Here is a 26,603-nt window from a genome sequence, read left to right as displayed (position 1 = left end):
CTGGCCACGAAGCACGATCCTCCAGTCTCAGCCTCCCGAGTGCTGGGATGACGAGCGTGCCACCACGCCCGGCTGAGGTTGACTTCTAATAGCCTCGTCATAGGTGTCATTTGTGTCCTTCAGTGAATTCGCTGCACGTGGCTTGTTACAGGGAGATCAGTTTGGCCGCTGGTTAATGAGTCTGCGTAAGAGTCATCATTTTTCATTTCTTCACTCTAGAAAATGTGACACCCGTGTGGATCGTGACGCTGTAGGGACAGATGGAGGGCGCTCAGCGAGGCTGGACCCGTAGACCTGGTGACTAATTCACACCTGCCTTTGTCCTCACCCTAAAACCATCTCTATCTATCCAGGTGTGCTGACGAGAGGGGTCATTATCCTAGCAAGTGTGTGGTGGAGCAGATCTTGGTCTTGGGCCTCAGGAAGGAGCCATCCTCTGTGACCACCCACTCCTCTGGTAAGGAGACAATCTAGTCTTACCATTTGTTTTGTTTTCTTTTGTTTTATGGTACTGGGGACGAAACCTAGGGGCTTTCTACCTCTGGGCTACACTCCCAGACCTATTTTATATTTTATTTGGAAACAGGATCTCACTAGCTGAGAGCCTCACTAAGTAGCTGAGGCTGGCTTGGAACCTGCGCGATCCACCCAGCTCAGCCTCCCAAGTACTGGGATTACAAGCGTGCACCACCACACCTGGCTACCCATTTGTTCTTTGTAGATACAGAAATATATGAATATGTAATAAGGAAATGCTTAGACCCAAAACCGACATAAAATGCTCTCCCAAGTGGACTCTGTGCTTTCTGGTATAGGCCAAGTATTCTAGTCTCTACACTGAGCCAGGCCATCCCACTCTTCTTTGTAAGTTGGTCTTTCTACTCACTTTTAGTTTTTTTTTAAGGGAAATTATCTGGGGCTTGAAAAGCCAGGCGTGGTGGCGCACACTTGTAATCCCAGTGCTTGGGAGGCTGAGACAGGAGGATCACACAGGTTTGAAGCCAGCCTCAGCTACTGAGTGAGGCTCTTAGCAACTCAGTGAGACCCTGTTTCCAAATAAAATATAAAATAGGTCAGGGAATGTATCTCCAAGATAGAAAGCACCTGGATTCCATCCCCAGTACCACAAAAAAATTATATGTATATAATTTTTTTCGGTACTGTCAGTACTGGGAATGGAACCCAGTACCATTTTCTTCGAGCTATACCCCAGCCCTATTTCTTATTCTTTTTGAAACAGGATCTCACTGAGTTGCAAAGGACCTCACTAAGTAGCTGAGGCTGTCCACAGACCATGATCCTCCTGTCTCAGCCTCCCAAATGCTGGGATTGCAAACATGCGCCACCATGCCTGGCCTGAAATAATAATTTTTATACTATACTTATCTGAAGCCCTGGAGAACCCTACTCATGTTTATGGAGGGCATATGATGGGAATTGTATTCTTCTTTACCTACTGAATTTCTTGGGGGGAAAGTCTCTTTGTTCTTTATAGTTTCTTTTCTACCAGTGTTGTACTCAAAACAATGAAATTTTCATTTAAAATTTCATAGAAATTTATAAATAAAAGTGCTATTAAACTCTCAGATCTGGGCATGGTGGCACATGCCTATAATCCCAGTACTTGAGAGGTTAAGACAGGAGAATTGCGGGTTCAAAGCCAGCCTTAGCAACTTAGCAAGACCCCGTTTTCAAATTAAAAATTTTTAAAAAGGAGCCAGGTGTAGTGCACATATGTAATTCCAGTACTTGGGAGGCTGAGACAGGATCATACGTCTGTGGCCAGCCTCATCAATTTAGTGAGGCCCTGTTTCAAAATAAAAAATAGAGCTGGGGTAGAGCTTAGAGGTAGAATGCCCCTGAGTTCAGTCCCCAAACTCTCACACACACACACACACACACACACACACACACACAAATTGAATTTTCAGACTAGGGTTGTTGCTCAGTGGTTAGAGTTCTCAAGGCCCTGGGCTCGATACCCAACACCAAGAAAAAAGAAGGGAGGAAGGAAGGAGAAAGGAAGGGAGGGAGGGAGGGAGGAGAGAAGGAAGGAAAGGGAGGGGGGAGGGAGGGAAAATTTGTTTTCCTCAGTGAACCATATGGTTTTCTGATAAAGTACAAAAGTATCCGATGTGAAGATTTTTCTCTCCTAGGTGTCCTCAAACTATCCTTCTGTTATTTATTTATTTATTTTTTTGCTATGTAGATGGTAAAAATCAGCCAGTGGCCTTTACGTATTGTGCCAAAACGTCTTCCCTGACCCTGGAGAAGCTTTCACTGAATATTGACAAGGACTGGGAGGTTCACATCCGGTGACAAATGCTCCTGGCGATGCGCACAGGGAGTGCCTGCATCTTCCCATGCTCCCCTGTGCCCTGGACAGGAGCTGCCTGCGCCTTCCCATCCTCCCCGGGCCCTTCCTCAGATTTGTCCTGCAATCTGATTGGCTTCCTTGGCTGAAACAATCTCATAGTCATCAGTTTACTAATGAACAATAGATTTCATATTTTAAGGTTTCATATTTCACAGTTTAAGATGTATTGGTGATACTCTTTGCACAAATACCACCTTCCTCACGGACCCACAAAGCCCTGTGCATGGGTAGAGTCTGCGAGTTTCCCACTGCCTCTTGGCCACGGCCTGTGGTTAGGCTGTGTCCCAGCGGGCAGCTGGCCAGATGCAGGGCTGACCCGGCTTGTTTTCATGCAGCTAAGCCCAGCAAGTAGCCACTTGTTGTGGTTTGCCTCTGGCCATGCAGCCGAGTCCCGCTGCAGCAGGGGAATTACCCAGGGCAGAGCCCCAAGTGGAGCACAGTGGGTGAGTGTCACTCAGCCCAGGTGGAGACAGCCCTCCTCTATGCACCACACACGGGAACCAGGGACTCTTCTCCCATGTAGACTTAGGACAAAGGATTCTTTTCCCTTTCATGCTTCTCAGGCATGAAAAATTCCAAATTAATCTTAAAGTTTGTATTCCTTTGTTTTAATTTATCTTTACTAACCACTGTCTACTAACCAAAGAACACTGATAACATGAGTAAGCTATAATTAACAGTAGTGAAAAAAATACCTGTGTCCCCACCACTGTACTTCAGAAATAGAGCACGGGGCTGGGACAAGGATAAGGCAAGCATAGCTTTTGCCCTCAGGTATAATCAATAATCAAGCAATATTTTAATGTACTGTGTTTAAAATAAAAATTATTTAAAAATATGCTGAACAAAATATCAATAATTTTTTGTGGTATTAGGGATTGAAATCAGGGACATTCTACCTCCAAGCTACACACCCAGGCCTATATATATATTTTTTTTTGAAACAAGGCCTTACAAAGTAGCAGAGGGCCTCGTGAGATTGCTGAGGCTGTCTGTGAATCTGTAATCTGCCTGTCTCAGACTCCCAAGTACTGGGATTACAAGCATACGCCACCATACCCGGCTAAAATGTCAGAATTTTAAGTAAAGATGTGCTCAGTATTACTGAGTTTCCTTTTGTCTCAGGCTGTGATATAGCTTGCATGAGAGAGAACATTACAGCATACAGGTGCATCATGATGACCCCAGTAATTAATTCCCTGCCACCTGCCACCACATCTGTTGCCGCCACCTCAACCCCGCAGTACTCGGCGTGCTGACTTATCAGGCTGCCTCCGCGTGGCTACCCACAGCTGTCACCTCCGTGCCTGCCTTCCCTGGGCCACACCATCCTCCCTTCTCCACTGTTCTTCCAGACCCAATTCAGATTTCACTTTCCCATGAAGCCTTTCTAGCTGCCCTAACACCCAAAGCCCAGTCCTATTAGCAGTGATTGTGTCCTCTCAAATGCGGTCCCGCTATGACTGTGCCCTCCTCCATTCTCAGGGGTTGAACCTTAGCGCTTAGTGGAGTGTATGTTTCTGAAAAGCATGTTTTAATTCTCTTACAGAACATGCTCTGCTTCTTTTCTATCCGCTAGAGCACATGAGCTTGACTTTCAGTAACTTGGCTGTGAGTAGTGGAACTGATTAAAGAGTGAGCATGAAGGGTGATTCTGGTTTACTTCTCTGACACAGGACTCTCCCCACAGCAATAAACATGGCACATTTTTTATGGAGATGTTTCAGTGTATCAGTTGAGGCTTGAGCTTTGCATCACATGTAAGATACATGCAGGTCCTTTGTTTCTATGCTATATGTTTTGTTTTTAGGGAGAAAGGAAGAACGCTACATTAACTGAAGTCACAGATGCCAGCCTCAGATTTCCTTGTCAATCTAAAATAAAACTTAACCTGAAAATTGAGTGTTCTTCTGAGTTAATATAATTAATGTGTTTTTTTTAGCTAATATAATTGTTTGTTTTTTTTAGCCGGGCGCCCGCTTGTAATTCCAGCATTCAGGAGGCTGAGACCAGAGGATCGCGGTTCACAGACAGCCTCAGCTACTTAGTGAGGCCCTCTGCAACTTAGTGAGACCCCAATTCAAATTAAAGAATAAAAACTAGGCCAGGGGGTGTAGCTCGGAGGTCAAATGCCCCTGGGTTCCATCTCCAGACACACACACACACACAAATTAAATGAATAAATAATGATTTTTAATAGCACTTAAAGCTTAATAATTAAGACCTATCTCTAGACCAACATTTATTGCATATCTGTTCTTCCATTAAACTATTTTTGGGGGTGGTGTGTGCGTGTGTGTGTGTGTGTGTGTGTGTGTGTGTGTGTGTTGTTTAGAAGAAAAAAGGACACAAGAACTATTGGAGTTAGTGAGGAGCTTCTCTGTCTTGACTTAAAGAGCAGTTTTATCACTGATAAGACAGAGTAGAAGCCAGGCAGAAAATTCTCCTCCCCAGAGCCCCTTGTGCTCTCACCTAAGAGCCTGAAACTAACTCCATAGATACGCCTTCTCAAGACTTGATGGCCAGCCGGGCGCGGTGGCACACACCGTAACTCTCAGGCTGAGCGGGGAGGCTGGTTCAGGATCAGCCTCAGCAACTTAGACTCTCAGCAGCCTAGTGAGACCCTGTTTCAAAACAAAACATTAAAAAGTTATAGCTGTAGCCAGGCGTGGTGGCGCACACTTGTAATCCCTGCGCTTGGGAGGTGGAGACAGGAGGATCGCACAGGTTCCAAGCCAGCTGCGCTGGAGTAAGAGACCCTGTTTCCAAATATAAAATAGGTCTGGGAGTGTAGCCCGGAGGTAGAAGGGTTTCCAGGAACCCCAGTACCACCAAAAAAAAAAAAAAGTTACAGCTGCTGTTATAGCTTGGAAGGAAAATGCCTCTGGGTTCAACCCCCAGTGCCACGCATGCACACACACACGCACACGCGCGGCTTGATGGTCAGCCTCATTCAGGATCCATTTTTGACCTCCATCAAATGCCTAATGTGCATGGCTGAGCCATCAGTATGTAACCTACTCAGATGTGATCTTTACCAGATCCTGTCTCTGTTTACCTTGGGCATGAGGAGAGAGAAGATATGACTGAGTAGTAGACAGGAGGAGAACTCCTCAGCTAAGGACTGCTGAGTGGCCTCTTCCATCAAGGCAGCACCACTGGACACTAGCATGAGAACCTTCTAGAAGAGATGCCAAGTCCAGTATTCCGTAATGTTCTGTGTGTGTGTGGTGCTGGGGGTGGGACCCAGGGGCTTTCTACCTCTGGGCTACACTCCCAGACCTATTTTATATCTTATTTGGAAACAGGGTCTCACTAAGTTGCTGAGGCTGGCTTTGAACCTACTATCTCAGCCTCCCAAGTGTGGGGATTACAAGGGCGAGCCACCCTGCCCAGCTCAATAAATAATGTTCTGATATCCTAAAGTTTTAGAAAAGAAAAATTATATTCTCTAAAGTATATAGAATATTAACCTATAGAATATTCACCCTAGGCCGGGCGTGGTGGCGCACACTTGTAATCCCCGCGCTTGGGAGGCGGAGACAGGAGGATCGCGCTGGTTCGGAGCCAGCCTCGCTGGCTTAAGAGACCCTGTTTCCACATAAAAATGTTAAAAAAATAGGTCTGGGAGTGTAGCCCGTGGGAGTGTATACTGGAGGTAGAAGGGCTTCCAGGAACCCCAGTACCACCAATAAATAAATAAATAAATAAATAAATAAATAAATAAATCGGTCTGGTAATGTAGTCCGGAGGTAGAAGGGTTCCATCCCCAGTACCACACACACACACACACACACACACACACACACACACACACACACACACAAAGAATATTCACCCTAGAATATTCTGTCTCTTCAGCTATCTTCTAAGATACTGCTTTCTATTACACTGGGGCCCGCAGGGTGGTGGTCTGAATAACTGCCCTTTCCGTAATGCCTCGGCAGCACTTTGCTCATTTTAAACGTTCACTTTACTCAAACATTCTCCTTTGAACCAGGGATAGTGGTACGTGCCTACGATCCCAGCACTTGGGAGGCTGAGACCTCACAGGTTTGAGGACATTTTCAGCAATTTACGGAGACCCTCAACCACTTAGCAAGACCCTATTTAAAAAAAAAAAAAAACCTCAGGCCGGGCGTGGTGGTGCACGCTTGTAATCCCAGCGCTTGGGAGGCTGAGACAGGAGGATCACACAGGTTCAAAGCCAGCCTCAGCTACTTAGGCTCTCAGCAACTTAGTGAGACCCTGTTTCCAAATAAAGTATAAAATAGGTCTGGAAGTAGTAACCCGGGAACCCTGGGTTCCACCCCCAGTACCACCAATAAAAAGAAAAAGAAAAAAAAACTACGATAAAATATAATATATTCACCTTTCATTTCCTAAGAAAAAAATACACATATATAAAATATATACAAAAATGCAATCACCTTTCATTTCCTGAGAAACCCAGAACTTAATGGCAACACACGACTCTCTCCACACAGCACTGTCCCTTGCGCTCCTGTTCAGTCTTCGTGTCTATTTTTAGTTTTCCTGGATTAAGCTTCTTCAGGCCTCTGAAACACAACCCTCATTCTCTTTCTCTCCCTCGGGCATGTGTGCTGCTGGTGTGAGCCCCCAGGTAAAACTTGCTTGGAAATCGTGTAGTACTTCTTTCTCAAGGAAGCTTCAGGATCACTGCTCAGATTTTAAGCTGGGCCTAAGCTGGACGACCTTCTGATGAGCTTGAAACTTCTAAGTGGATGTGGACATTCTTCTCTCAGATGACGGGATCGCTCCAACTTCCCCTGGGCCGTTGCTTCCTTTCATTGAAGGTAGCTGTATCTTGTTTTCTTTGAAAACCTCTTCCTTCCAAAGTTGCCTGCCATGCCGACAGTCATTAGTCCATCTGTGGCCCCACGGACAGGGGCTGAGCCCAGGTCCCCGGGGCCCGTTCCCCACCCAGCCCAGGGGAAGACCACCGAGGCTGGGGGTGGACACCCAAGTGGCATCTATTCAGCCATCATCAGCCGCAATTTTCCTATTATCGGAGTGAAAGAGAAGACATTTGAGCAGCTTCATAAGAAATGTCTCGAAAAGAAAGTTCTTTATCTGGATCCTGAGTTCCCACCGGATGAAACCTCTCTCTTCTATAGCCAGAAGTTCCCCATCCAATTCGTCTGGAAGAGACCTCCGGTGAGTAGCCTGCTGGTCGCTGGCCGGGGCTTCTCCCTCAGTGAAATGCTCACAGCACCTCCGCAGCTCAGTCACACACATGAGCACTGAGGGACGTTCCCGGCAGCAGCTCTGCTGGGCTGTGTCCTGTGAGGTGGGGAGGAGAGGGAGAAGTCTTAGGTATTCTGCCAGCCGAGGCATGGCGCCTTCTCATTTTCTTGCTCTCTTTTTTAAAAAAAAAGAAAAAATCTTACTTTTTAATTAAGTGATTGGAACTCTGTTTAATTCATCCTACAAAAATAAATATTCCTTCCCCAGAGCAAATTCCAGAAAGTCCACATGTACCCTGTTTAAAAATTTCGCACCTTTATAAGATTCCTTCCATTTCTCAGGCTAAAATCATGACGCTGTTCTTGTCATGGCTACGGATTCCTGAAACACAGGGATCCTAGAAAGAGGCAAGTGGGCAGCATATTTTTCAAGCACAAAATGTTAGGATTAGAGGGGTCCGAGGCGCCGTGTTTTCCTATATAACTCACCTCACAAATGAGGAGACAAGATACGCAGAGTAAAACATCCCGTGAGTGCGTGACAGACTGGGATGAAGCCCTTGCTGGCTTAGGGAACTCTTCCAGCCTCGGGTTTCACTTACAGTGATCTACCAGAGGGAAAGTCATGTTCCCCTGGCTCACTTCTCTCATCATTCCTCCAATATGACTCTTGTTCTTAATTCTAGAAACATTTTGGTTAGAAAGTAATCACCACCACAAAGAAGAAATGTTTATTGAGCATCTCTGGGCAAATACTGGGGACGCGGCAGCAAACACAAAGGACCAAAGTTTCAAGCCGGGAGTGGTGGCACGCTCGTCATCCCAGCATTCGGGAGGCTGAGACCGGAGAATCGCGGTTCACAGACAGCCTCAGCTACTTAGTGAGGCCCTCTGCAACTCAGTGAGACCCTGTTTCATAATAAAGAGTAAAAAATAGTGCTGGGGGTATAACTCGGAGGTCGAGTGCCCCTGGGTTCTATCCCCAGCACTCCAATAAATACATAAATAAATAAATTGAGCCGGGCGTGGTGGCGCACGCTTGTAATCCCAGCATTCGGGAGGCTGAGACTGGAGGATCGCGGTTCGTGGACAGCCTCAGCTACTTAGTGAGGCCCTCAGCAACTCAGTGAGAACCTGTTTCAAAATAAAGAATAAAAAATAGGGCTAGGATGTACCTCGGAGGTCAAATGCCTCTGGGCTCCATCCCCAGGCCCCCCCAAAATAGACCAAAGTTTCTGCTCTCTCGGAGCCTCAAGTCCTGGTGGGCACTGAATCGGAGTCCTGGTAAGTGTCAGGAGCCGATGTTCAGGGCGCTGTGGGATCTGGGGATCAGGACAGCCAACCTAGTCTGGGAGAGAAGCCCTCCACGAGGAAAGGATATTAGGCTGAGCCCAGTGCCGATCGTTAGCCATGTTTTCCTTTATGAACTGGAACTGGAACATGCCTCATCCCCCTGTGTGCCACACGGCCTCCTGCCCTCTCCTGGCATTTTTTTGGCAAAGCCCACCACGCTCCTCAGGGCCCACATTTAGCAAAGAATGCGTCCAAGAGCACCGTCCCCGGCGGTCCTGCTGCCAGGGGCTTCCGCTGAGATATCTTCACCAGCACACAGCCCGCCTCCCGCTGCCCTGAGGAGTCCTAGCTCCTTCCATACAGGCCCTTCTGAGCTGGCCCTGCCCGGCCGGTGCGTCTCCTGCCTCTTTCCCCTGCAACGCACACAGCAGCAGAGCTGACCGGCCGCTGCCGTGCTGCCCAGGTCTTCTCCGGTCCCCGTGCTCCACCCGCAGCGCCCTTCTGGTTCTTGGCTGGCTTTGCTCTCCGGCTCTCTGCTCAAGCACCAGGCATCTCTTCCTCCAGGCCTGCCTCGCCTCTGCCCCTCACTGACAGCGGAGGCCATTCCCATGCCTCTGTAGACCCCTTGCCCACCGCCGGCCAGGCCCACGGGGTACACAGCGGAAGCTCATGAGTGGAGCCCACACCCGAGGGCGTGGGCCTGCACAGGACAGCCCGCTTTCCCAGGCGTGGCACTCAGGGAGGACGGTCTTCACCTACCAACACGGCTTTTTTTTTTTTTTTCCAGGTCTGGGAATGGAACCCAGGAGCATTCAACCTCCAGGCTACTCCCCCAGTCCTATTTTTTATTCTTTATCTTGAAACCAGGTCTCACTAAGTTGCAGAGGGCCTCACTAAGTAGCTGCAGCTGTCCGTGAACTGCCATCCTCCCTATCTTAGCCTCCCGAATGCTGGGAAACTTCGCTCTTTCTATCTTAGCCTCCTAAGTACTGAAACAACAGGGATGCTTATTTTTTATTTTTAAGTAAACAGTAAATTTTTATTTTTATTTATTTATTTTTTATTTATTGTGGTATTGGGGGTTGAACCTGGGGTATTCTACTTCTGAGCTACATCCTAATGCCCTTTGATTTTTTACCTCCAAGCTACACCCCCAGACATATTTTTATTTATTTTTTATTGTGAAACAGGGTCTCGCTAAGTTGCAGGGGGCCTCACTATGTAGGATTACAAAAATGCATCACCGCACCCGGCTTTTTATTTTTAAATTTTTTAAATAGGGTCTTCACTAAGTCATTCAGGGTCTCACTAAATTGCTGAGGCTGGCCTTAGACACGCAATCCTCCTATCTCAGCCTCCGAAGTACTGGGGTTGCAGGTGCACACCACCTCACCTGGCTCATCTTAGGTTTTGTTATTTCTACAGAATTTTCTGTGATTCTTGTTTTGGTATTGGGATGAACCTGGGGCATTCTACCTGCAAGCTGTGTCCCCAGTCCTTTTTATTTTATTTTTTATTTCAAAACAAGGTCTCTCTAGGTTGCTGAAGTTCTTACTAAATTGCTGCGGCTGGCCTCAGACCGCGATCCTCCTGCCTCAGCCTCCCAAGTACTGGGATTACAGCCATGTGTCGCCACCCCTGGCTTTTTCTCTTTTTTTTTTTTTTTTTTTTTTTTTTTTGTGGTACTGGGGGTGGAACCCTGGAGCTTTCGACCTCTGGGCTATACTCCCAGACCTATTCTATTTTTTATATTTTATTTGGAAACAGGATATCACTAAGTTGCTGAGAGCCTCACTATGTAGCTGAGGCTGGCTTCAAACCTGTGCAATCCTCCTGTTTCAGCCTCCCAAGCGTGGGGATTACAAGCGTGCGCCACCACGCCCGGCTTTATCTTTGATTCTTTACACAAATTTATCCAAATTTATCCTACTCTCTAAATCCTAAACATGGCAAACTTTCCATTTCTTTCTTCAAGAGGAAAATCTAGAAGGACTCTTATAATTATAGAAAGAGTCCTTTCTTTCTGGGATGTGGACATGATCGTTTTCCAGGGGAAAAAAGAAAATTTGCTGGTTTACTTACAAGGAGGAGAGCTAGGTCCAAATGAAAGTGATATGGGGAGACAGCAGGGCAGCGGGTGCACCCTCGCCCGCCCGCACTGACGCCGTGCTCACGAACAGTGAACAGTGTGTGTGTGTGTGTGTGTGTGTGTGTGTGTGTGTGTGTGTGTGTGTGTTCATGGGGATTGACTCCAGGGGCAATCTCCTGACAAAACACCCCCAACTCCAAAGCTGTTTATTTTGTGACAGGGTCCCACTACATGACTGTGTGCTGAACTAAAATCACAGTCCTCCTACTCAGCCTCCCAAGTCCTGGGGTTATAAACTCGTATCACCACATTTGGTTTTCTCTGTATCTTGATTTTCACGGGAAGGACTGAGCTAACGTGTCCAGAAGTCAGAGTATGGAAAGAGAGAGAAGCAGTTAGTATAAAACTGCCAGGATGTTGGGAGCTGGGGTGGAAGGTGTGGAGGCTCCGACCTCTCACAGGATATAAAGTGGGGGTACAGGAAATGTTCAGCTAGGTCTCCATGGAGGCATTCTATTTAAGAAGAGCTGACTAGCTGTGCACGGTGGTGCACACTTGTAATCCCAGTACTTGGGAGACTGAGACAGGAGGATCGCAGGTTCATGGCCAGCCTCGGCAACTTAGCAAGGTTCTCAGTAACCTAGTAAGACCCTGTTTCCAAATAAGAAATAAAATCAGGCTAGGGCTGTAGCTTGAAGGTAGAATGCCTCTGGGTTCAATCCTCAGTACCAAAATAAAAAAAAAAAAAGGAGCTGACACTTGTCTTACTGTTTTTATCCAACCTTCAAGTTTAAAAGATCCTCTCAGAATGTTTAGCAGAGTATCATATCATATACTTTAGGGCAACAGGAATTTAGTATAAAAACCACTATCAGCCAGGCATGGTGGCGCACACTTGTAATCCCAGCATTTGGGAGGCTGAGTCAGGAGGATCATGGGTTCACAGCCAGTCTCAGCTACTTAGTAAGGCCCTCTACAACTTAAGGAGACCTAGTTTCAAAATAAAGAATAAAAAATAGGGCTTGGGAGTGTAGCTCGGAGGTAAAACCCCTCTGTGTTCCATCCCCAGTACCACACACACACACACACACACACACACACACACACACCTCAAAGATCATAGAAACAAAATGTTTAGGAGCACCTGCTTTCAGCCATCGCAGGTAGATGCTTTCTTTCCTGGTGTGAAGGAAAAGGATGCTCCTTGTTTTTCTAAAGCCTACAACTCCTAATGTTCACAGTCGGAACATTCATCTTGGTTGCTAGCCAGAAGTCTCCCAGTTGCAGACATCACACATTGCTCTGGCTCTGGCCCAGAAGACAGTGAGAGCCAGCTGATCCCCTTCATGCAGTGAGCCTCCCTCTTCTCAAATGCTTAACCCTTCCTTCAGTTGCTCCAGAGCAGGTCCTAATGAAACTGGTCCAGCCTTGCCCCAGACTTGCCCCAGAGGTGTGCTTGTCCCATCACGGAGAACGTCAGTGCTAGAATCAATAAAGATTATCATTTGCAGACCTCATTTTTGCAATTTACCTACTCAGCTTTGATTTGTAAACCAGGTCTGGTGGCGCACACCTGTAATCCCAATACTTGGGAAGCTAAGACAGGAGGATGGCAGGTTCAAAGACAGTCTCAGCAAGTAGTGAGACTCTCATCAATCTAGTGAGACCTTTTTAAAAAATAAAAAAGAACCCGGTGTGGTGGCACACACTTGTAATCCCAGCATTCGGGAGGCTGAGACAGGAGGATCAAAGTTCACGGACAGCCTCAGCTACTTAGCGAGGCCCTTTGCAACTCAGTGAGACCCTGTTTCAAAAATCAAGAACAAGACCCGGGCGTGGTGGCGCACGCTTGTAATCCCCGCGCTTGGGAGGCAGAGACAGGAGGATCGCGCAGGTTCGAAGCCAGCGGCGCGCGCTGGCTTAGGAGACCCTGTTTCCAAATAAAAATGTAAAAATAGGTCTGGGAGTGTACCCTGGAGGTAGAAGGGCTTCCAGGAACCCCAGGACCACAAAAAAAAAAAAAAATCAAGAACAAGAAATAGGGCTGCGGGGCCAGGCGTGGTGGCGTACACTTGTAAATCCCAACATTCAGGAGGCTGAGACAGGAGGATCACGTTTCATGGACAACCTCAGCTACTACTTAGGCTCTTTGCAATTCAGTGAGACTCTGTTTTAAAAATAAAGAATAGCCGGGCATGGTGGCGCACACTTGTAATCCCAGCACTTGGGAGGCAGAGACAGGAGGATCACACAGGTTCGAAGCCACCCTCAGCTACTGAGTGAGGCTCTCAGCAACTCAGTGAGACCCTGTTTCCAAATAAAGTATAAAATAGGTCTGGGAGTATAGCCCGGAGGTAGAAAGCCCCTGGGTTCCACCCCCAGGACAAAAGAAAGAAAGGAAGGAAGGAAGGAAGGAAGGAAGGAAGGAAGGAAGGAAGGAAGAAAAGAAAGAAAGAAAGAAAGAAAGAAAGAAAGAAAGAAAGAAAGAAAGAAAGAAAGAAAGAAGGAAAGAAAGAAAGAAAGAAAATAGGACGGGGGTGTAGCTTGGAGGTTGGATTCCCCTGGGTTCCAGACCCACAGGGAAAAAAAAAATAGTTGCTGTGAGGATTAAATGAGATTATATATATGACATGACATGCTCAGCACAATGAACCAATCAATGGTGACGATGGTGACTGGAGGCAAAATGAGGTGGAAAGCCAGCCCCCCCTCTCTTTTCTTTCAGTACTGGGGCTGGAACCCAGGGGCATTCTACCTCTGAGCTACACCCCCTGCCCTATTTTTTATTCTTTATTTTGACACAGGGTCTCACTGAGTTGCAGAGGGCCTCACTAAGTAGCTGAGGCTGGCCGAGAACTGCGATCCTCCTGTCTCAGCCTCCCAAACGCTGGGATTACAAGCATGCACCACTACACCCGGCTGAAAGCTCGGCTTCTCTCTACTCAGCAGAGAACCTTGAGAGTCTCTCCTATGGTGGGGGTGGAGGGGTGCAGAAGTGTCAACGAAAGTGACAATTCTATAAGTAACCTGTACTTATAGTCCACAAGACAGCAGCTCCTTTTGAGGGTTATGATGGGGGCGCAGCTCTAGAAATCAGAGGGAACAAGCTAAGAAGATGACTTAGAGTGAAGTGGGAGAGAAGAGTCAGACCAACCGGGAAACGTGAAACGTGTGGCAACCTTCTCTCTCTCTCTCTCTCTCTCTCTCTCTCTCTCTTTCTTCTTCTTCTTCTTCTTCTTCTTCTTCTTCTTCTTCTTCTTCTTCTTCTTCTTCTTCTTCTTTGTCTTCTCCTCCTCCTCCTCTTCTTCTTTCTCTCTCTCTCATTTCTTCCTCCTCCTCCTCCTCTTCCTCCTCCTCCTCTTCCTCCTCCTCCTCTTCCTCCTCCTCCTCCTCCTCTTCCTCCTCCTCTTCCTCCTCCTCCTTCTCCTTTTTCTTCTCTGAGGATGGAACCCAGGAGCAGTCTACATATGAGCTACACCCCCTACCCTATTTTATCTTTATTTTGGAACAGGGACTCACTAGGTTGATGAGTCTCTCTACTTGCTGAGGCTGTCCTGCATCTTGGGATCCTCCTGACTCAGCCTCTCAAGTACTGGGATTACAGTACTAGATGTACATCACCACACCCAGCTGACATTCATCTTTCTTAAACATTTGTTAGTGGGGTGTGGTGGTGCAGGTGTGTAATCCCAGTACTTTGGAGGCTGAGACAGGAGGATCATAAGTTCAAGGCCAGCCTCAGCAACTTAACCATCTGTTATTTTGCTGTCTATGAAATACCTGTTAATGTCTTTTTGCTCTGGTTTTCATATTTAATTAAGTTATTTGTCTTTTTTTCTTAGCACATGCTTGACTACGAGTTTGCTAATCTTTTATTTAGGTTTTTGTGTCTATAATCATTAGTCAGATAGGATTGCTATTTCCTTTTCATGTGCGGTCCAATATTGATATCTAGGGTATATACTGTGATAAAATGAGTAGGGAATGTTCCTTCATTCTCTGGAAGAGATTATGGAAGGTAGAAACAAAAGGTTCCTTATATATTTGGTAAAATTGTGCTGGTCCTCTCTCTCTCTCTTTCTCTCTCTTTCTTTGTTTCTTTCTTTTTCAGTACTGGGGATGGAACCCAGGAGCACTCTACCTCCAAGCTACACCCCCAGCCCTATTTTTTATTCCTTCTTTTGAAACAGGGTCTCACTGAGTTGCAGAGGGCCTCACTAAGTAGCTGAGGCTGGCCACAAACCACGATTCTCCAGTCTCAGCCTCCTGAGTACTGGGATTACAAGTGTGCGCCACCATGCCCAGTTTATTGTTTTGTTTTTGAAACAAGGTCTCATTAAGTTGTGGAGGGCCTAAGTTGCTGAGGCTGGCCGTGAACCTGCAACCCTCCTGTCTCTGCCTCCCAAGTACTGGGATTACAGGCATGCTCCACCATGACTGGCTTTATATTTTATTTTGAAACAGGGTTTTGCTAAGTTATGATGTGCTGGCCTCAAACCTACCATCCTCCTCTTAGCCTCCCAAGTACTGGAATTATAGGCATGTGTCACTGTGCCTGGTGAGTAATTATAAATTCTAATCCAGTCGATGTCTGCTTATATTTACACATTTACCAATTTCTTTGCTTACTCTTCCTTCTTGTGTCTTAGACTTTCTCCTAGAATAATTTCCTTTTTTCTGAAGTACGTTGCTTATAGTTTCCTTTTTTTTTTTAAATTACGGCACTTTAATTATTCATACTAGCCTGGCGTGGTAGCGCACGCTTGTAATCCCAGCATTCGGGCGGCTGAGACAGGAGGATTGTGGTTCGCCGACAGCCTCAGCTACTTAGTGAGGCCCTCCGCAACTCAGTGAGACCCTGTTTCAAAATAAAGAATAAAAAAACAGGGCTGGGGGTGTAGCTCAGAGGTAAAATGCCCCTGGGTTCCATCCCTAGACCTGCAAAAAAATTATTATTAGCCGGGCGTGGTGGCGCATGCTTGTAATCCTCGCGCTTGGGAGGCAGAGACAGGAGGATCGCGCAGGTTTGAAGCCAGCCGCGCTGGCGTAAGAGACCCTGTTTCAAAAATATAAAATAGGTCTGGGAGTGTAGCCCAGAGGTAGAAGGGCTTCCAGGAACCCCAGTACCACCAAAAAAAAAAAATTATTAGTAGTATTATTCATACTAATGAATTTCATTGGGGCATATAACTTGCAAATAACATACTTGGATCATATCCCCTTCCCCTCAGTACCCACTTCTGCCCCTTTTCTAGCCCCCTTCCTTTCCCCTAGTAGTCTCCCTGTTATTTTCAGGTTATCTGTCTTCCCCCCTGGATTTATATGCAGGAATATACGTGCTAAACCTATTTGAAATGTCAAGTCTCAGCCCAGCCTGAACCCCTGAGGCGCCTAACCCTGTGGCTGGGCCCTGAGACTCTGCGTCTTCAGTTGCCCCCCAGGTGATCCTGATACCCTTAACCCCAAGACCGTACTTTGAGGGACGCACAGACGTAGGCCAGCGGGTTCCATGAGTAGGCGGGGAGGCTGGCGCCCTTCCTGGTGGGCACCCCAGAGCTTCCTCACGTCAGACCTGCTCTCACATCAGCTTGTCCGTTTAAGCATGGCAAAACTTTGGAAAAGCCACGCTTTTTTGGAGGTGTAATTCCACACACATTTATCTGCCTTTCCCTCCCAGCACATTCTCAGCCCCAAAGGCCCTGAATCTGCAACCCTGTCTGTTCACTGCTGCTGGGCCTGTTGCAGCAGGGACTTTCATCTGGGTCCTTCCCGGGCCTTAGGTCCCTAAATGGCCGGTGAAGGTCTTTGGGGTGGGGCGGGGCAGGGCCATCAGGAGAATGAAGGCTTCATTACCCTCGGACAATGGCTCGAAGCCGATTCCTCCTATGCATTCAGCAGCCTGTATAGGATTAGTGTATACAGCATGTTTAGAAGGCCCCATGCTATATCCCATTGACCGCTACTGTCAAAGGCATGAATGCCTTTTGCTGAGGCAGGGAAGCCTCTTTGCCACTATATTTTCTTTTTTTTTTTTAAAGTAAGAGTCTCAGCAAGGCTGTTGGAGGTGCCCTAAAGGCCCACGAACCATTGTGGTCTGTCCTGGGCCACCTCTGGCTCTCCCTCTCCCATCCCTGGCTCCCTCTGCCTCACAGGGTGCTGCCCCTAGACCGTGGGCTCAGGGGCCTCCACCAAAGCTGCTGACTCTGACCAGGGCCTTTCTCTGAGCGGTGTTCATTTGCATTGCGCTGCTGAGGGTGGAGGAGCTATATAGGCTCCGGGCCATTCACAGGAGGATTAGGCCTGGGCCCACGGCGGGAGAGAGGCGACAGGGAAGGCTGTTCTACTGAGCGGTCACCATGCCCTACCTCGTGCCAGGATTCTTCTGTGACCGTGTGATCCGAGAGAGGGACAGGAGAAACGGAGAAGGCACTGTTGCACAGCCCCTTAAGTTTGAGGGGCAGGATTTTGTCCTTCTTAAACAGCGGTGCCTGGCTCAGAAGCGCCTCTTTGAAGACCGTGTCTTCCCAGCTGGTGTACAGGCCCTGGGCGCTCATGAGCTGAGCCAGAAAACCAAGATGAAGGCCATCACGTGGAAAAGACCAAAGGTAGGGGTGGAAGAGACGTGGGTCCAGGAGACGGCGTGTGGGGAACAGGAAGTAAAGTTGGCCAAATGCCCCGCTCTTAGCAAGGTTCTCATTACCCGTGAGCCCCCAAACACCCTCCTTCTTCCTCCTGAAATTGAAGGTGTTACTTTCTATTTCTGTACTGAAGGTTATTCTAATACTGGAGGCACCAGAGATAGTAAATATCTTTAAGAAAGCTACTCCATTTAAATTCACAGTGGTATTGTAAGATGTAATCAATCATTCTTGGCTGTTCCTAAGAACAGGAATAAAAAGTCTGAGGCTCACAGTTTCAGGGAAAATTCCACTGAAGGTGGTGAGCAGTAAAGAAACGGGAAACTGGCCAGGCGCGGTGGTGCATGTCTATAATCCCAGTACTTGGAGGCTGAGACAGGAGGATCCCAGGTTCAAGGACAGCCTTGGGAACTTAGCGAGACTCTCATCAACCTAGCAAAAACTTGTTTAAAAATAAAAAGAGTTGGGAGTGTAACTCAGAGGTAAAATGCCCCTGGGATCAAAGAAAAAGAGAAATGAGAGAGGCTGGAGACTGGCCTTCGTCCCTTGGCTCATTAGTGTCTCTTCTGTCTAACACAAAGGTTCCTGCTGACCAGCTAGGCTCCTTCCAGGCAGAGAAGTTTGCTCCAGGCTAGCCCATTGGTGCCCATTGGTGCCGGCATGCATAGGTCTAAGGGCTCATCGCCACCTGCAAGGAGGTGCCAATAATGTGTATTTAGAGCAGGCAAGGAACTCTAGTAAACCAGTGGGCTCGAGACAGTGTGTGTGCAACCCAGCTGACCTGTACGAGGAATTCATTGGAGTGTATGAAAAAAAATTTGAGCTATTTAAATGTCTTTAAAGTGAACTTTTAATTTTAGGATAGTTTTAGAACTATAGAAAAATTGTGAAGTAGTACACAGTTCCCATAAAATAATATTCCCCCTTACCTGCAGTTTTGCTTTCTGTGACCTGTCAACTGTGTCTGAAAATATTAAACAGAAAATTTCAGAAATAACTCCTAAGTTAAATAGTTTTCCATCTATTCTGTTAATGCTCTAATCCTATTTGTCATTGTTAATCTCTTAATTGCCTACTTACCAATTTAGCTTTATCATATCGAGGTACAGAGAAAACCTTGGTATATACAGGGCTCAGTCTTATCCGCTTTCAGAAATACACTGAGAATCTTGGAATGATTCTCTGTGGATAAGAAGGGGACCAATATGCCCTGTCCTAAATTTCCTATTTTTAATATCACGTGTTAGTGTAATACATTTGTTAAGATTAATAGACAATACTGATATGTTGTTAGAACGGAAGACCATGTTTTATTGAGATCTCCTTAATTTTTGCCTAGCTTTCTTCTACTCCAAGATCTCACCCTAGACATGACTGTACATCAAGTCTCCTTAGCCTCCTCTGGGCTGCAGCAGCCTCTCAAGCTGTCTTTGTTTTTGATGAGCTCCAGGGTTTGAGAGAGTGCTGGTGGGGCACTGTGCAGGCGTCTCACAGTGGGTATTTCTCTACTCTTTTCTCCTGGTTGAGTGGTTTGTGGTCTGGGGGAGGAGAAGGCAGAGGTCATTCTCCCCTGTTGTATGTCAAGGGCACAGATACACACACATGCCTCCTCATGGTTGATGTCGACCTCAGTAACCAGCTGACGTAGTGTTGGTCAGGTTTCTTTTCTCTACTGTAAAGTTCCTGTTTCTCTCCTTTTCCATACCAAACTCTTTAGAAGCAACTTCGTAAGCATAAACCCACACCTAATAAATGGTGAGCCATGCGCTGCCCTTTTGCGGGCAGAGGTGCTCTATAAGTAGCTGATGATCCGGCTTTGTCTACTCTGTCCACTTCTTTTTTATTTTTATTTTTATTTTTTTTTAATTTTATTTTATTGGTGCACTGTATTCATACATCATAGTGGGATACAAACTTTTGTAGACATACATGCACACATCGCCCAGTCAGCCCCCACCCGATCCCCACCCCATTCTCTCCCCATCCCTCCTTCCCATGCTTGGCTTAGTGGTTGACATCTAGTATTATAGCAATTTATCCAAAATTAAAAATGATAATCTCACATAACAGTTTCATTTGTCTGATACCAAGCGTTTGATGATTTAAAGATAGCATTTCAATATTTCTTTTTGCTTTCTTTCTTACTAGAGCATATTTTTTTTCTGTTTTTTTAGGTGAAACTATCATATATTTATATATTTATTTTTCAGAAAAAAATCTATCCTAATATGGAATATGAATTCTAGATACCCAAAACGATCTTGAAAAAGAACAAAGCTAGAAGATATATATTTTCTGATTTCAAACCATATAAAGCTACAATAATTGAAACAGTGTAGTACTGTTCTAAAGGCAGATATATAGACCATTGGAGTTAAATACAAGCCTAGAGCTAAATTCTTCCCTATATTGTCAAGTTATTTTTGACAAGGTTTCCACGAACATTTGGTGGTGGAAATAATAATCTTTTAACTAAATATTGTTGAAAAATAATAATTACATGGAAAAGAATAAAATTGGACCTTTACCTAATCCCATATACAAGTATTAACTCAAAATAGATAAAAGACCTAAATATAAATCTTAAGACTATAAACTTTTAGGAGAAAATCTGGGTCATAAAACCTCACAACATTGAAATTGGCAGTGATTTCTTGGATATGATTTCAATGGCACAGGCAACAGAAGAATATACAAACTCCCTAAAAAATAAAAGAAAATATTGTATATCCAAAGACAATGTAAACAGAGTTAAAAGTTACTAATAGAATTGGATAAAATATTTCCAAATGCTATATCTGAAGGTATATTAATATTCCAACTAGAAATCCTAAAAATTAACAATAATAAAGGTAAACAATACAACTTAGAGATAGGTAAAAGACTAACATAAATAATGAATCTCCACAGATAACCAATCTTAGTTGTCTGTTGGATGGAAACTCTTGTTTCTCTGGTTCTGGTGAGTGTTACCTATTTCTTCTTTGTAGTTAATCTCTTTGAGTATTTTCTCTAGCGCTGGTTTTGAAGACATAAATTCCTTCAGTTTCTGTTTGTCATGGAAGCTTCTTATTTCTCCATCTAATTTGATAGAAAGTTTTGCTGGATAGGAAATTTTTGGCTGGAAGTTGTTTTCTTTCAGAGTTTGGAATATGTTACTCCAAGCCCTTCTGGCTCTCATGACTTGGTTTGGGAAGTCTGGAGTGATTCTAATTGGTTTGCCTCTGAATGTCACTTGGCCCTTTGTTTTTGTTGCCTTTAAGATTCTCTGCTTGGCTTCCACATTGGTCATTTTGACAATTATATGGCGTGGGGATCCTCTTCTCCGATCCTGTCTAAAGGGAGTTCTATAAGTTTCCTGGATCTGTGTATCAACCTCTTGCTCTATATTTGGAAAATTTTCTGCTATTACTTCCTTGAAGAGATTGTTCATCCCTTTGGTATCACTTTCTTTTCCCTCCTCTATTCCAATTATTCTTAGGTTAGCTCTCTTAAGATGGGCCCATATTTCTTCAATGTCAGATTCCTGCTGTTGGATATTTTTTTCTAGATTAGAAACTATGCGTTCATTTTTGGATTGCTCATCTTCTAAGAGCGAGATTCTGTTCTCCATGTGGTCTAATCGGTTGTTTGTGCTTTGAATTGAGGCCTTTACTTCATTAATTGCATCCTTTATCTCTTTTTGGCTCTCTCTGAGTTCTTTTCGAAGCACCTCTATTATTTCTACAGTTATTTTCCTGATTTGATCTTCTAGAAATTTCTGATTTTCTGTTTTATCAGGTTCTGATGTTGTGGGGTTGTGCACATTCATTACTCCAGTGTTATTCCTCTTTCCCATGATTTCGGAGGTTTGTGCCTTCTCTGGGTTCTTCCCTTGGGTCACTATGGCTTTACTTAAGGTGCTCTGGATCTCGAGTCTGTAGTATCTCAGAGCCCACTACTCCTTTACTGGGTTGTATCACAGAGTCTCCGACCCAGGGAGTCGATAGAGGCTGCTTTAAACTATGGGGGGTGCCAGGTTGCACGTTCTCCTATGGTGTGATATCTCTGCCACCACCACTCCCTCACTGGGTCAAGTCCCAGGAGGCCCAATACTGCGATTTCTCCTCTGTGGCCCGCAATTTGACTCACTGTTCTTGAGTACGCAGATGTAGCTGTACTGGACTCGGTGAATTCACTGCTGCTGCCGCCGCCGGTGGCAATATGGCGCCTCTGCCACGCCCTCGGCCATGAGGCTGGCGTATTTTTTCTTCTCTGGTTTTGATTTCCACTCTGAATCCCTGCAGCGTGTGCTGAGCTCAGCCACTGGGAGCTTTAAATGCTGTCTGCGCCGAAAGATCCCGCCTGGCTGTTCCGCAGCGGCTCACCTGGCTTGCTGTAGCAGTCCGTTGAGTTCGCCGCTGCCGCCGGCAGTATGGCGCTGCTGCCGCGTCCTCGGGCGCGTGTGTCTCCTCTGTGGCCCTGAGCTCTGTTCTCAGTCCCTTTCTCTCTGGAGCCTGGTGGGTTTTTTTTGTTTTTCTGGTGATGGTGTTTTCTGGCTATGAAAGGCGCTCTTTTTGTGGTAATGGAGATTGGTTGTTAGCGGGACTCTTAAGCCCCGCTTTTCTCGGTCGCCATCTTCCCGGAAGTCCTGTCCACTTCTTGATTCAATCACTTCACATCAATATGGCATCGTGAATGTTCATTTTTCGTTTCGGGTTATAATCCCACCTAGTTTTATTTTGTTGCACATAATTCCACAAATCAGTGGGAGTTCTCGGTTGGCGCCGGTATCTGTTCAACATACGTTCATTGTCATGAGCTTTTTTTCTTGAGCACTTTCTTACCTTCCTTCATTACAAAAAGCTCCAGCTTCATCTAGTATCTTTCCTGCCTCAATTTTAGAGTCTGTCTTTTCTCCAAAGATTACTCGTTTCTTTTATTGGAAAATGGGAAGCCAGGCGTGGTGGGCGCGCTTGTAATCCCAGTATTTTGGAGATTGGGACAGGAGATCATAGGTTTGTTGCCAACCTCAGCTACTTATTAGTGAGGCCCTCTGCAACTCAGTGAGACCTGTTTCCAAATTAAAAATAAAATAGGGCTGGGGGTGTGGCTTGGAGGTAGAATGCCCCTGGGTTCCATCCCCAGTCCCCAGTAGCACAAAAAAAAAAAGAAAAAAAAGAAAATGGAATTAGAAACCCGGGTCTGGCCTAAGCTGGCCATTTCTACATGCATGTGTGTAAGGCACGGAGCACAGAGGCCTTCTTCTGAATATGAATCTCAATGGCACAGAGGCCATCCCTCTACCTGTGACTCAGTCTCTAAATTTAAATATAACTTTCCTGAATACATGACTTTTTGTGTATCCAAGTTAGAACCCTAACCCTATTTTTTATTCTTTACTTTGAAGCAGGGTCTCACTAAGTTGCAAAGGGCCTCACTAAGTAGCTGAGACTGTCGGCCCACGATTCTCCTGTCTCAGCCTCCCAAGTGCAGGGATTACAAGCATGCGCCACCACGCCCGGCCTTGTACATAACTTTATTGTTATTACCTATTTGAATATCTCTGTTCATAAAATCTAAGCTTTTTTTTTTTTTTTTTTTTTTTTTTTTTTTTTTTTTTTTTTTTTTTTGCGGGTCTGGGGATAGAACCTAGGGGCATTTGACCTCCGAGCTACACTCCCTGTCCTGTTTTTTTTTTTTTTTTTTTTTTTTTTTTTTTTATTCTTTAAAGAATAAAAAAAGTGGAAAAATCTGAGCTCCTTGTTGACATAAAAAAGATTGGGTTGCTAGTTTTGCTCACTGCTACATGTCTGTCTCTCTCAGCTGATAGAGAAGGGTGAGATACATGTGCCTATAACTCATATATATACACAGATCTATAAACACTTCTCTGAGCTGGATGTGGTGGCACACACCTGTAATTCCAGTACTTGGGAGGATGAGACAGGAGGATGGCAGATTTGCAGCCGGCCTCAGCTACTTAGGCCCTCTGCAATTTAATGAGACCCTATTTCAAAATAAAGAATAAAATATAGGGCAAGTGGGGCATGGTGGCGCATGCTTGTAATCCCAGCATTTGGGAGGTTAAGACAGGAGGATTGTGGTTTGTGGACAGCCTCAGCTACTTAATGAGGCCCTTTGCAACTCAGTAAGACCCTGTTTCTTTTCTTTTCTTTTCTTTTTTTTTTTTTTTTTTTTTTGTGTGTGTGTGTGGTACTAGGGGTGGAACCCAGGGGCTTTTCTACCCCCAGGCTATACTCCCAGACCTATCTTATATTTTATTTGGAAACAGGGTCTCACTAAGTTGCTGAGAGCCTCACTCAGTAGCTGAGGCTGGCTTCAACCCTGCGCAATCCTCCTGTCTAAGTCTTTCAAGCACTGGGATTATAAGCATGCACCACCACACCCAGCCTGAGAGACCCTGTTTTAAAATAAAGAATAAAACATAGGGCTAGGGGTGTAGCTCGAAGGTAGAATGCCCCTGGGTTTATTCCCCAGAACCACACACAAAAAAAATTTTATCTGTAAAATCATTTGTGCCTATGTTAAGCTGAATAAACATTCATACTGACATATATCTAAGTATTTCTTTGCTTTTTGTGTTTGATAATGTAAATGGAATTGTTTTAAATTTCAAATTCTAGAGCCTGGTGTGGTGGTGCGTGCTTGTAATCTCAGCATTTGGGAGGCTGAGACAGAAGGATTGCGCAGGTTCGCAGCCAGCCTCAGCTACTTAGTATAGCCCTGTGCAACTCAGTGAGACCCTGTTTCAAAATAAAGAATAAAAGCCTGGCGTGGTGGCGCACGTTTGTAATCCCCACGTTTGGGAGGCAGAGACAAGAGGATTGCGCAGTTTCGAAGCCAGCTGTGCTGGCTTAAGAGACCCTGTTTTCAAATTTAAAATAAAGTATAAAGTAGGTCTGGGAGTGTAGCCCGGAGGTAGAAGGGCTTCCAGGAATCCCAGTAGCACTAAATAATAATAATAATAATAATAATAATAATAATAATAATAATAATAATAATAAAAATAAAGAATAAAAAATTGGGCTGGAGGTGTAGCTCAGAGGTAGAATGCCTCTGGGTTCTATCCCCAGTACCGAAAGAAAAAAATTCAAATTCCAATTGTTCATTGCTGATATAAGAAATCCCTGGACTGTTATATGCTAACTTTATATTCTTTTTATTACTTTTATTGGTGCGTTATAGTCTCACATCATTATAATTTTATGTTCTATATCCAAGCTACACCTACCTATTAGTTGTAGATGGGCTTTTTGTTTGTTTTATTGTTGATTTTGTTATTCGCTTAGGGTTCTCTACACAGGCAACGTCATCTGTGAAGAAAGACGGTGTGTTTATGTTTTCCTCTAGTCTTTACATCTTTCATTTGCTTCTCTTACTTTTTTGCATTAGCGAGATGGTCAGTATGGTGTTGACTCTGAGTGGGAAAGGGCACATCTTGCCTTTTTTCTGATTTTCGGGGGAAAGCATCTACTTTCTTAGTACTAGGCATGAAGTTTCAGTTGTCTCTGCAAAAGTGATGTTCTTTGCCAAAATGAGGAGGTTCTCTCTACTCCTAGTTAGGTGAGTATTGTGGAGTTCTGATTTTTAAATAATGAAGGGCACACATAATAATGAAGTAATCCCAGTACTTGGGAGGCTGAGACAGGAGGATCGGAGGTTCACACAACAACTTAGTGAGACCTTCCCCAACTTAGTTAGACCCTGTTTCAAAGTAAAAATTAAAGCCGGGTATGGTGGCGCATTCTTGTAATCTCAGCATTTGGGAAGCTGAAACAGGAGGATCGCAGTTTGAAGACAGTCTCAGTTCTTACTTAGTGAGGCCCTCTGCAATTTAGTGAGTCCCTGTTTCAATAAAGCATAACACACACACACACACACACACACACACACACACACACACACACACACACAGTCTCCATGCAAAAATCAAGAGCGACCCCTGTTGGTCTCTTTGAGGTGCAATAAACTAGTATTTAGACCTGAAAGTTTCTGGGGCCACTGGTTCTACACTGGTGGACTTGAATAAAGACTGTGCCCTCCAACAGACCCAGAGGCCAAGGAGGCACACACCAAGCTACTCTGCTTCCTCAGCGCCCGGTCCTGTGGACAGTGACAGATACTGACCCTCAGCATCTATGCACCTTGGGGAGAAAGAGCTTTATTTTCCTTCTGACGCTCTTGGCAGAGAAAAAGTAAGAACCGTGCTTTCTGTCGCCACTTTGTTCGGGCAGTGACAGGCTGACACTGCCCTCCTGAGGTCCATCCCTGCCTTCATCGACAGTGTGGGCAAGGGTTAAGGGTCACTTGAAAGGGAGGCGTGCGGCTGGCTTCTAGGCTTGCTATCCTTGTGCCCTTGAGCAAGTTTATTAACCTCCTTGAGCCGCAGTTCTCCTCCTCCTCTTTTCTTCTGGGGTGTGTGTGTGTGTGTTAGTGGGAATAAACCCAGAAGTATTCTACTTTCAAGCTACACTCCCAGCCCTATTTTATTTTTATTTTGAAGCAGGATCTCACTTGGTTGATGAGAGTCTCACTACTTGTTGAGGCTGTCCTTGAACCTGCAATCCTGCTGTCTTAGCCTCCCAAGAACTGGGACTATAAGCATGTACCACCATGCGCACCTGGCTTCCACCATGCGCACCTGGCTCGCCTCTTTTCTTATGAAAAATAAGAATGATAGTATCCAACTTACAGTGCTATTTTTGGAGGGTTCAATGAGTAGTGTGTGTAAAGCTCCTGACATATGGTACCAATACTACACAATGGAATTAAACAATAACTGCTATGAGTAGTTTTACCTGGTCATCTCCTTTTTGTTTCACAGGAAATTTGTGAGAATCCCCGATTTATCATTGGTGGAGCCAATAGGACTGACATCTGTCAAGGAGATCTAGGTAGGACCTTCCCGCCAGTCACATCCTGCCAGACAATCAAGGGGTGATCAAAAGGTGTGATCTCACCGGGCGCAAGCTTGTAGTCCCCCGCGCTTGGGAGGC

General features: G+C 45.4%; 2 protein-coding genes across 5 annotated transcripts in view; both read left to right on the top strand.

Annotated features, from left to right (window-relative positions):
* Window positions 1-2,319, top strand: part of GANC (glucosidase alpha, neutral C) — a gene marked incomplete at both ends in the record, with an annotated part of 77,231 nt that extends 74,912 nt beyond the window's left edge. Inside the window, 2 exons of the mRNA XM_080706824.1 lie at window positions 354-457; window positions 2,210-2,319. Coding sequence (XP_080562950.1) covers window positions 354-457; window positions 2,210-2,319 — 214 coding nt within the window. The remainder of the gene's footprint in view (window positions 1-353; window positions 458-2,209) is intronic.
* Window positions 2,320-7,246: 4,927 nt separating this feature from the next.
* The window catches only part of CAPN3 (calpain 3), a gene marked incomplete at both ends in the record, with an annotated part of 47,478 nt that continues 28,121 nt past the window's right edge, over window positions 7,247-26,603 (top strand). For 3 of the 4 annotated variants that reach the window (XM_080707481.1, XM_080707480.1, XM_080707479.1), the window contains 2 exons: window positions 7,247-7,555; window positions 26,432-26,501. In XM_080707481.1, coding sequence (XP_080563607.1) covers window positions 7,247-7,555; window positions 26,432-26,501 — 379 coding nt within the window. Of the gene's footprint in view, window positions 7,556-17,322; window positions 17,572-26,431; window positions 26,502-26,603 lie in introns of those variants that run through there. The other variant, XM_080707482.1, reaches the window with a different exon arrangement.

This window comes from Muscardinus avellanarius (assembly GCF_963383645.1).
Source record: "Muscardinus avellanarius genome assembly, chromosome: 12".
Taxonomy (NCBI): domain Eukaryota; kingdom Metazoa; phylum Chordata; class Mammalia; order Rodentia; family Gliridae; genus Muscardinus; species Muscardinus avellanarius.
The sequence above is the reverse complement of the archived record's forward strand: the minus strand, read 5'-3'. Positions and strand labels throughout refer to the sequence as shown.